The following is an 11,830-nucleotide window of genomic DNA, read 5'->3' on the forward strand; positions in this document are numbered from 1 at the left end:
TATTACATTTAAGCTCAGTTATTAAGTTTTTAAACAGTAACACGTTGCTTTAACTGTTTGTTTGTTTGTTTACATGAAACCACTACATAACCTTTGTGTTAATCACTTTTCTAAGCGATTAACTTACTGTCGTTTATCATAAACGATTTATGTGTTTCGTTTCGGTGTTTATTTGGACTTTGTTTAACAATTATATTATTTATAGTTAAATTAAATCTGGTTATTTGTTTATTTGCGATAACAGTTTTATTGAGTACTCTTTATATTAGTTTTACGTTCAAAAAAATATATATAATACAAAAAATAATAAAATTGACATAATTTGCGTTTAATTTATTGCATTAAAAAAATTTAGAAAAAATATAGTATATTTTTATTTCAGAGACGACGCGTGACTTAACCGGAACCGGAAACAGCAGCGTCAGCGGGCGGACGGGTTTCCGGTTCCGGTGTGGCAGCGGCGCTGTGTGGAGATGCTCGCGTTAGGAGAGAGGTAACGCTAACGGTGAGCAGCGCGCGCACCTGATCGAGAACAGCGCCAGACACTCAACCGCAGCGCGAGACGCCCGGACACCCGAGAGTGTGTGTGTGTGTGTGTGTGTGCGTGCGCGCGCGCTCCAGTGTATGAGTGTGTGAGAGGTAAGAGAGACCGACACAGTGAAAGAGAGAGTGAGAGCGCGCGCCTGCCACAGTCCGCCCCTCGCGCCGCTCGCTGGTCGTCATGGCGAAGAACACGCTGTGGTCGCGGTTCCGGGGCGTGGACATCGACCAGTACGACGAGAACCGGTTCGTAGATGACAACGAGGAGGCCGCGGAGCAGCAGGGACCGGACGGGGCCGAGGTGGACGCGCTCATCAGGCAATATCCTTCAGTAGCGCCGTCCGTCCGTCCGTGCGCGCGCTGGACCGACGTCACGCGTGTCAGAGAGAAAGAGCGCGAGCGAGAGGGGCACAGAGCGCGCGCACGCACGCATGTTTAGCATATATTTGCTTTAATATTGCTCCGCAGCTGCAGCTCTTGTTACCTGCACAAACAGTGTGTGTGTGAGAGTGTGTGTAGCCTGCAGGTTAGCGCTGTCAGTCTCAGTGTTAGTGCCTGATTCTCTCTTACACTATAGCAGCTATAATCACTTTATCTCATTCTCTCGTCATCCCTTTCTCGCTCTCTCGTCTTGTTCATGCATGTTTTGGACATTTGACACTGGAGACTCCTTCCGTAGTTCTTGTTGTTTGTGTTCTTTCTTCTTCTCCAACACTTGCGGGCGATTTCTCCACCTCTCTCCGGGGAGTATAGTTCTTCACGCACGTTTATCAGTGAATAACTTCATAATTTCTGCTAAAATGTCTAAGGAACGAGTAACAGCGTGAGATGTAGGTTACCATGGCAACCCTGCTGTTAAATATGGCTCTGCGTGTGTGTGTGTGTGTTCAGTCAGTGAATGGTTTATGTTGAAGGTTGTGTTGTGCGACGTGGCTCATCACCGCTGTGACAGCACACACTCCGATGTCCCTGTTGTGAGTGTAAATACCCTCAGCAGGTGTGTTAGGAGCAGAAATGCGGTCTGTCTGGCATGGCGTGTGTGTCAGGTTGTGTGCATGTAAAACTTCAGCTTTGATCTGCAGAGTTTTGCCGTTTGTAGCTCGGCGTATGTAAAGCAGATAACCTTTGCGCCGGCTTGTTTTCGTATCTTTATGAGGAACTGTTTTATTACGTTTTTTTATGATCCTCAGGTGCGAGCGAATCCGGGTGTCACCTGAGCCGGATGACTCCGGCCCTGAAACTCGTGATTTTAGAGATCAGAGATAATTTGTTTGGTTTTAGTTTGAAAGTAAACACGAGTTGGTAGTCGTTCGTGTTGAACAACATTCCTGCTGTCACTGTGGTCTGATGTCATCCAGAGAAGGGAGTGGGGTTACAGTATGTAAATGTTTACTAACGGAAAAAGTGAAGCAAGCTAAGTAACACTCCATTGTTAGAAACGAAAGCTCTCAACAGGATTTTTTTTGCTTCTCAGTCCTGACTTAAGAGTCTAAATTAACCTTTCGTATTTGTTAATAGAGAAAATAATAGTTGATTCAGGAACACAAGCATTTCACATGAGCATACGTCAGCAGAAAACCGAGGGCGATGGGAATCTGTAAAGATGCGGGGAACAACTCATTTCAGTGATGTATCGCAATTAATGTATTGCCACAGTATCTACAAAATAGATTTTTTTAACAACATTTTAACAATATATATTTTTGCATATATGCATTTTGTATGTTTGCATGCGTTTGTTGAGGTGATGTAACATTGCATGTCCTGCAGGTAGTGATCTAAACTATTCAGAGTTTGTTTAGAATTGTAAGAAACTCTAAAGAAAATTATTATTGATTTGAATCGGAATAATAGTTAAAATAATAGAATAGAAAGTATTTTCGAGAATGTAGGAAGAGGACACGGATGAGAGAAAGTAATTTGTTGGGTTTGTTAAAGGCGACGGGACTAGAAATAAGGATTTAAGCTAAGAGGAAGATGAGGGAGATCAAGACTAGACCAGGAGGTGGCAGTGATGCAGCATAGTGAGTCGCCGCACTGAATCCAAAAATCGATAAAAAAATATATATAAATAAGCGATATGATTTTGCTTGCGTTTGAGGTGGTTTTAAAAAGTTATATTTTCACTATAATTCTGCAGGGGGTGCTCTAAACTATTCACATGTACCACATCCTATGTGGTAAGAGCAGATTGTTTGCTGAGACAAAAAAAAAACGCCATGTTCGATGAGACATCGATGCTAGTGATGTAACCTAATGTTTCATTACACTGAGATCATGTGATTTTCGGTTCGAGTCCAGAAGGACATTAAAACCTTTTCACCTGCGTGCGTTCCTTAACTGACAGCATTGCACAGGAGACATGATGAGCGCCTTCCACGTGGCCCTGAAGAACCCGCCCATCAACTCTAAAAACCCCGCTGTCAAGGTAACACACTCACTTGCTTTATGCACCGAAACTGGTTTATCATCAGTAGAATCACATCTTCAGGAATCATTTTCACTCTCAGGGTTAAAGAGATCTCAGCGATAGTTGAAGTTGCATTTTTTAATTAATTTTTTTTTTCATTTTGACTTTTACTCTGATGAACTGTTATGGGCGGAGCTTCGCCTCATTGAACATGACGGACCGGTCCGACTTGAGCTTTTGTCAAAAAATTCACTTGAAGTGTTTTTAGAAACTTTTAATCAAGAAGTGATTGGGTAATCTTTTTTTTTTTAAATGGCGTGTAATGATCCGCACTAAGCTCTGAAGCACTGAATAGAGATAAGGATAAATTACAACCCTGGCCTGTTCCAGCTGCATGAACATGTCATTGGGTTAAAACTAAGCCGTTTGTTCCTCAACATGTGCGAGCGATCAGTTATATAGGACACGCTATAATATTAAACATGCATGTTAATTTGGGCCAAGTTTTTTTTTTTTTAGTGCTCTGATATAAAATCTGTTTCTTTTTCCGAGAGCAGAAGGAGGACAGCTGTCGTGCGTACTCCGGACAGACTTTGAGTCCCTTTTTTTGTACTTAATCTCTTGTCTCTCCGCAGGAGCGCGCTCAGGCCGTGGTGCTGCGTGTCCTCACCTCCTTTAAGAGCAGCGACATCGAGCCGGCTGTAAAGTCTCTGGATAAGAACGGCGTGGATCTGCTGATGAAGTACATCTACAGAGGGTTCGAGAAGCCCTCGGATAACAGCAGCGCCATCCTGCTGCAGTGGCATGAAAAGGTGAGAGACAGACACAGCTGTACCGCGTGGGACAGAAACACGTCATCAGTGTCTCAGGACAGAGGCGTGCGTGCATTAGTAATGTTGTCCCGCGGGGCTCGCTTATCATCATCTATTTAGATTTAGTACCTACAGAGGTCACGCCTCCTCTAGGGTGATTGACAGACTCGGAGGCCATGCCTCCTCATTGTGAGACTCGCAGATGCCGAGGATGTCTTTTTATTACAGAAGCCACGCCTCCTATAAATTGACTGACCCAGGCCGTGCCTCCTGTTCTATGATTGACACACAGGCCCCGCCTCCTTCACTGTAAATAACACAAACAGGCCACCCCTTAGCTTTTATTGTGACAGACTCCGCCTCTTAGTGTGACAGACTCCGCCTCCTTTAAATCTGACAGACAGACTCTGCCTTGTGACAAGGGTCAAAATCCCCGCCCCTTTAAATGTGACAAGGGTCGAAATCCCCGCCCCTTCAAACGTGACAAGGGTCGAAATCCCCGCCCCTTTAAACGTGACAAGGGTCGAAATCCCTGCCCCTTTAAACGTGACAAGGGTCGAAATCCCCGCCCCTTTAAATGTGACAAGGGTCGAAATCCCCCCCCCCCCTGTAAATGTAAACAAGGGTCAGAATCCCCACCCCTTTAAATGTCACAAGGGTCAAACTCCCCGCCCCTTTAAATGTGACAAGGGTTAAAATTAAACTTTTACACTAAAGCTCTTTAATGTCCATAATGTTAATACTTTGCTATGACCTACTTATAAATACACTCACACACTGTCTCTCTCTCTGTCTCTCTTTGTCTCTGTCTCTCAGGCGTTTGCTGTCGGAGGTTTGGGTTCCATCGTACGAGTCCTGACGGCGAGGAAATCCGTGTGAAAAAAAATATATAATAAATTTAAAGAAAATCCAGAGCCATGGGATCGATCAGTCGTTTTTTTTTTTTTTTTCTCCCTTAAACACGGACAGCTCACATTAAATCACATCTCACTCACACACTCGCGCACGCAACGCTGAACGGTGTGTTTTATTTAATAACAACATCAGAGGAGTGTGTTGTGGATATGCGCGTGTGTGTGTTATTGCTTGTACTTTATCGAATCGAGTTGATGTTTAGCGCCTGGAGTGTCGTGTGGATCCGAGAGGAACGAGAAGAACGACTCTGCGTGCGCGCTCTCTCCGACTTCTCATCAGAGTTTTCATTTTGTACAGAAAGATGATTAATATATATAAATATATATATATATAGATATATATAGCGTGGAGCTTGCGTGGGGATATTATTATATAGTGTGGAGGTGGTGCGGGGTCACGCATGTCCCGAGTACTGCTGGGTCAGGAGGGGGGGAAAAAGGGGAAGTGGGCGGGGCTTAAAAATATAACTAAGGTTAATGAACCATTCTAAGATTCTCAAATTTCCATAAAGTTTGCAGTTTATCTCGGCAACGCCTGATGCTCGGGACATCCGAGGACTTGCGCTTGTGTGTGTGTGTGTATATGAAGGGAGGGGGGGGTGTGTGTGTTGGGTTTCGGGAGTCATATGTGAAGTGCCTGGTGCAATAAAGATCACAAATCTGTTTTGCGTCTCTGTTTGCTCATTAAAAGCCGAAACACGTCTGGAGTTCAGACCTCGCTCTGAATCGCTTCATATTCGTCCCTCAGATGTTTCCTGTTCTGTCGCTCACAGGCATGCGCACGCACACACACGTGAGGTGTAAATTACATGCCGAGCACATGGGTGAAATTGGCACGCCTCCGGACGCATGTTTTATAAAGTTTGAGGATGTTGGAGGGTAAAAAAGGATTTTTATTGTAGGACACGTGATTTAATTTCATTTGATTAAAGAGCAAAACATCCTGACTTATGATGTGGCAAATATAAGTTATGACATCATTAGAGTTGGGAATTTATCCAATTTATAATGATTAAACTGATCCTGATAAAAGAAGTAAAGTCTCGACAGGGTTTCACAATGCGCCAGTCTGAGATATTATATTATTAAATTAAATTATGATTAATAAAATAATCACAAATTGAATGACAGCTTGAGGTCATTTAAATTGTAAAATTGTAAATTTAAATTGTAAAATACTTGCATTCCTTATAATTTGTAAAATTATTTTCCTTATTCAGCTTTTTATAAACAGTTCTTAATACATTTCCTTATTAAGGATAAATAAAATTATATTTATATTGCTTGCAGTATTTATTACCCATCTACATTGTGGACGCATGTTTTTGTCATATCTCCCTCCCAATCATTTTCCTCATAACTTTACTCTTATCGAATAAATAACGTAATAATTATTGGTCAGTTTAAAATGAATGTAGTAAATTTACATGATAAATGTTTTCCAGCACATTGAACAGATCTGGACAGATTTTTGTGCCCTAACACAAGACCATAAAAACACTGAAAAGCAAAACCTTTCCAAAGTGTCATGTTTTAAAGAACTAATTTCTAACTTTTATATTAGAACTGGTTGTACGAAGGGTGTTCGAGTCATACCAGGACTTGTTTGAAAGGCGATTGACGATTAAAGAAGACTTCGAGCACAGTACGCTGATGAGACTCTTAGAGTCGCGGTAAAACGTTTAAAAAAAAAAGTCAAAGACTAGTAACAAGTAGAACGAATGATATTTGAAAACCGACGCATAACTGGATGCGGAAGAGACGGATGTGTGTGTGAACTGAACCACACAATTATTCACCACTCGCACATTACAGGAACTCGGCTGGGAGTCATTGCCACGTCCCCCTGCACAGTCCTGACCTCGCTCCAAATTTGGACTATTAAAGGAGTTCCTGGGAGGCCGGGAGTTCAGACGTGAAGCAGGCAGTCCGTGTATAGTTTTTTTTAATCCTTTAATCATCAAACTCATTCTTTATTCATATATAAAAGTAAACGTTATGAACAACTCCAGAGCTCAGATAAGAACAAGCATGAAAATCAAAAAGATAATTTATTCAAGTTTCTTGACAGACCACTGTAAATCAGACGTGTAGTGGTACTCGATTACGGATAGCGACCTGGCGCTCTGGATCGTTACAGCAGGACACACCAGGACCAAAGGAAGGAAAGAAACGTGCGTAACAGACTTAAACAGGAGGATGGCTCACACCTGATCAGATAAAACACACACACAGGAGTGGGGAAAAAAGCACTTTCCAAATGAAATAAATGGAAGAAGAAGGTTAGCGAAACCAAACCGAATGTAAATGGGATAATGAGCAAAAATTAGTCACTTAATTAAATCCTAAATAATCATCACACCGGCTCTGAAAGTCAGAGATTTCTCTAGAGACGCACCGATCTCACTCTGAGAATCATTAGTGTAAAACACCACAGAGTGTCTGATATACAGGATTATACTTTAGATTCGTCTGTTAAACTGAACACTGAACACATCCACATTCACAAGGACGTCTTGGAACGAGGACTGAAACAAAAGAGAAATAAAACAAACAAACAAAAAGCCTTTTTTTTTACTATACAGGAAGAAAGTGCAACAGAAAATAATTTTAATTTAGTTTCAGATCCTTCTTAAATTCTGACATAATCAAAATGGTTTTTTTAGGTTCCGCCCCTTCAGAACTCAGAGGTTTAGCCCCGCCTCCCAGATCACTTAAATAGTCACAACTTTTTCAAGTGGAAAACTTTAAATAGTATGTCATTAGTGATGTCAAAAAAAAAACTACAAAACATATATATATATATATATATATATATATAAACAAACAAATGTCTAAATTGTTGACAAGCTTTCCATAAATTCCCAACTATGTGTTTTCTACCTGTAATAAATTGAAGGCTGTAATACATTTATTAAATAATTACGCAGGTCTGTACTGCGAAATAAACCAGATTTTATGTGATTAATTGCGCTGCTCTAGTCGTAATATACAAAAATTGCAATTAAAAAGGTTTTACCTTGACAGTATTATATGTTTAAGATAGTATTTGATCTGCATTACAGTTATATAACTTTTTTAAATTTAAACTTTTATGGAATTGTTTTTGGAAAGGAAGCAAGAATTTCTTAAATTTGTTCAGTGGCATGTTTAATAATAATAATAATAATAATAATAATAATAATGAGCATTTAAATACCACAAATCTATTCAAAACATCTGTTAAAAGTTTCAGAATTTTATAAGATATCTAGATTAAAATTTACACCAAATATAAATTGTAATTTGCGATTAAACAGTAGAAATGTGAAGTTTCTACCGAATAAATGTTTCTGATTTTATGATAAAATTTGAGCTGCTTTTTTGGGGAGAAAAAAATGTTTCTTAAATGATGTTTAGGAGCATGAACATTGTTACTATTATTATTATTCCTTAAGATATTGCTAAATATTTATTTCTTTTTAAGTGTCAAAACCAGAGAATTTCCAAGGTTTAAATTTTTTTAATACCACAAATTTATTCAAACATTTATAATTGTACATTTTTAGAAATTTTAATTTCTTATTTATTTATCTGTTTTTGGTAAAGAAAAAAGATAAATAAATAATTTTCTTCTTAAATATGTTGAATATGTTAAGGGTCCTGTACATTACATAATTATTATTATATCCTCATCAAAGTATTAATCCGTGTATTAGTTATTATTTTGTAAGTGTTAGAACCAGACCTGTCCCAAAATGTTGATCTTAATTATTTCAACATAACAATATCTGTTTGATTATCATTTTGATTATAGCAATAAGTTTTAGAAAAATTAAACTTAAGGAAAAAAAGGGAAATAAATAGTGTTTTTCATTTTTGTCAGGAAAAAAAATTGTATAGAGAATTTTAGAATTTCAAAGAATCAATTTGTCAAGTGTTTCAGTGCGCAAAAAAAAAAATCTAAAGGTGATGCAGATGAAAAATCCCAGAACAAACGTACGGCAGGAGGAGAAACCTGAACCGGTGCGTCCCTAGAGTTTATTCCCAGCTAGATTGCTAGATTACATAGCACCGAGTTCACACCTAATCATCATCATCATCATCATCATCATCATCGGCCTTCTGCTTCTCCGTGACGGTCCTGATGCTGCACTTTGTGCAGGTAAATATCCAGTTTCCCTGTGGAGTTAATCATCATAAGTCTGATCATGCATTAATGCTTCACCGCTGCAGTCCCAGGCTCCGCCCAGTATCGCTCCGCCCTGTATAGCTCCGCCCCGCTCTCAGGTCCGCCATGCACATTAATGCCAAAAAGATTTGTACACCTGATGATTTATAAACATTCTCTATGTACAGTTTGTTATATAAATAGACATACGGAATGTGCTTGGTCATTATTTACACACACACACACACACACAGCAGGTAAAGGGAAGATGCTGCTCCTTCAACAATCCGTTGTTTTTTCCCCTCAAAGCTTCCATGGAGCGAAAGGATCAGAAGAAAGAAGAAAAAAAAATCTTATTATAAAGTGAGTCTGTTTGTACAGCGTGCAAATGTTTCGCTTTTGAGGGAAATAAAAAAAAAAAAAAAAGTCCTCAGGTAGTTAGTTAGACGTAGCCATGTTACCGCACCACTTTAGAGGAGAGACTCCAAAGACTGAAAGGAAACAAAACAAAAACAAAAACATGGAGCTGGTTGTTGATTCAAAGCCTCAAAGAACCCCAGAGGAGGAGGAACGACCCAGAGGAGACACTTGGAGCTTCATCGACTCCATCAGCCGCTGGAACATCATTCTTTATTTTAAGATCATTATTTTTCCTGGCGAGTCCGCGTCATTCCGCTCCCTCTCTCTTTCTCTCTCACATCCAGCTGCTTGGGGTTCCTGAGATGGAGGGCCGGATGATGCCTTTCGGTGTGGGCTTGGAGCCGAACCACGACATCTGCAAAACAAACACACAATGTCTTTTCTGTAGCGTCTGCGACGTGGCAGACATTTCCCAGAATGCACCGCTGCTCGCTAATGACGCTCCAGGAAAATGTATCTGACGTCGGGTTCACACGAGAGTTCAGTTCAGTGATTAGGCGTATACAGTGCTGTGAAAAAGTATTTACTCCCCTTCCTAAGTTTGTATTTTTTTTTTTTCACACTTAAACGATGTTAAAAAAAAACATTACGCAAAGACAACCAGAATAAACACAAAATGCAGTTTTTAAATCTTGATTGAATTTTTTAAGGGAAGTCGTCCAAACCTGATCCGACGTAAATAAGTAAATGCCCCCTAAACCTAATAACTGGTTGTGCAATCAAGCCTTCGTGAAAACTGGCAGTGCATCTTTCACATCACTGTGGAGGACTTTTGACTCGAATTGTTTTAATTAATTTAATTGACCCTGAGACATTTCATTGCAAAACTGTTGGCTTTTAAATCATGTTATTTCTCTATTACATCTGATCTGATTCAATCACAATTCTTTACTGATAATAATATTATTGAGCCCATATGAACTTGTTATCGTCACCATGGTAACACTCATTCAAAGAGGCTCGTATGATTATTTTTCTATTGAAGGCGACCCGGGTTAGTCTGACTCGAACCTCAGGGTTTGGACCGGTCCTGCTGCTTCCTGGAGTATACTGTAAATACCTACACCGCAATCGCTATTCCTGAGAGTTTTTAATCTAGAGCGTCCTCCGACCCACATAACGGGTTCTCCACGGGACCCGTGGCCCAGTTAGTGCACCTCCACAGTGTTCTGTGGTTCCACACACACATTGTGGGTTATTAGCGATCATCATTAACTCACACACACACACTCACCTTGTACTCGAGTGTCTCCTTGAGCATGTCTTCTTCTTCTCGGGTGAAATGCAGCAGCAGCGAGACGACTCGGATCAGCTGGTACGCCTGCGGGTGAAAACCTTATTTTTAGACACGGTACGTATTTAACACTTCACTGCCCTTCTAGCTCACAATGCGTTTGCCTCTGCAAGGAGGTTATAGCTCGACAGATCTTTCTATTTCTATGTTTACGAGACAAAACAATGCTTCGGTTGTCTGATCTGATTGGCTGAACGCGGTTTAGAGTTTTATATTTCTGAAGTCGGTGACACACACGTGATGAGCGCGTCTCACCTCCGCCTCTCTGCAGGACATGAATTTGAGAACGACGTGTTTCAGATACTCAAAGTTGATCTCCCGTGTGTCCGTCAGGTCCGAGCTGTTAGTCACCTTCGTCTGGGACGAGTGCGGCGCGGGCCCCAAACCCTGACTGTAGCCGGGGGCCGGAGCGGGCGCGGTGGGCGGGGCCGGGCCCTCGGAGCTGAGTTTCCCTTCCTGGAGCTTCTCCTTACTCTCAGAATCAGCGTCTGGCTTCAGTTTCTGCACCATAGACACACGACAAAAAAAAAAAATTGTTTTATGGGAATCTGAGGATTCTCTCTCTCTCCCACACACACACACACACACACACAGCGTTATACCCACCAGCTCTTTCTGTAGCGTCCTCTTCAGCTCTGTTAGTCTCTGCTGCAGCTGCTTTATCGTCTGTAACACACAATAAACAGAATTCTCTGCTCCTGTTTATGCATCATAAATATAACCAAAATCAGTTTAATATTTAATCCTTAACACTAGGATTTCTACACCGTCATGTTTTTTTTTTTTCAGGTAAACCCCGCCCCTACATTCCTGCACTGGTGGTGAGAGTGAGAACATTAAATTTTTGATCACTCGACTCACAGATCTCAATCACGTACTGTAGAAATGGAACGATGTACATCGACGACTTCACACCAAACCAAACTTGTGTAACTTTTACATAATGTCTACAATCCACCTACGAATACCCGCTACAAATAACTTATGAACTATTACCATCTGCTTACGAATAAGTTAATGACCAATACAGTTTACTACAAACTTATTATAAATAATTTAACTGCTCTAATCAACATACAAATAACTTACGAATCACAACCTATGTACCCTTTATAAACCGTTACGAATCACTTATGAACAGCTACGATTCACTTCTGAAGAACTTCTATGACATTTTTAGTTAATATTTACATTTAAAGATCGTAAGCATGATCAAAACTTTATTCGAGATGTTAACTCTTCTGAAACTAGTCCCCGATCCCGAGACCAGAACCAGACTCCGAAACCAGA

At 40.5% G+C, this 11,830-nt stretch overlaps 2 protein-coding genes across 3 annotated transcripts in view; one reads left to right on the forward strand and one right to left on the reverse strand.

Annotated features, from left to right (window-relative positions):
* Positions 1-429: 429 nt before the first annotated feature.
* On the forward strand, positions 430-4,676 carry arpc5la (actin related protein 2/3 complex, subunit 5-like, a). Its single transcript, XM_053503213.1, has 4 exons — positions 430-861; positions 2,896-2,968; positions 3,586-3,762; positions 4,579-4,676. Exons 1-4 carry the CDS (start codon positions 722-724, stop codon positions 4,639-4,641), a joined length of 453 nt encoding a protein of 150 aa, XP_053359188.1. The 5' UTR covers positions 430-721; the 3' UTR covers positions 4,642-4,676.
* A 2,032-nt stretch (positions 4,677-6,708) lies between these two features.
* golga1 (golgin A1) overlaps positions 6,709-11,830 on the reverse strand; it is a 20,230-nt gene continuing 15,108 nt past the window's right edge. For both annotated transcript variants that reach the window (XM_053504194.1, XM_053504195.1), the window contains 4 exons: positions 11,147-11,206; positions 10,796-11,041; positions 10,481-10,567; positions 6,709-9,601 (listed from right to left, as the gene is read on the reverse strand). In XM_053504194.1, coding sequence (XP_053360169.1) covers positions 9,521-9,601; positions 10,481-10,567; positions 10,796-11,041; positions 11,147-11,206 — 474 coding nt within the window. In that variant the 3' untranslated portion in view covers positions 6,709-9,520. The remainder of the gene's footprint in view (positions 9,602-10,480; positions 10,568-10,795; positions 11,042-11,146; positions 11,207-11,830) is intronic.

This window comes from Clarias gariepinus, chromosome 9, assembly GCF_024256425.1.
Source record: "Clarias gariepinus isolate MV-2021 ecotype Netherlands chromosome 9, CGAR_prim_01v2, whole genome shotgun sequence".
Lineage (NCBI taxonomy): Eukaryota > Metazoa > Chordata > Actinopteri > Siluriformes > Clariidae > Clarias > Clarias gariepinus.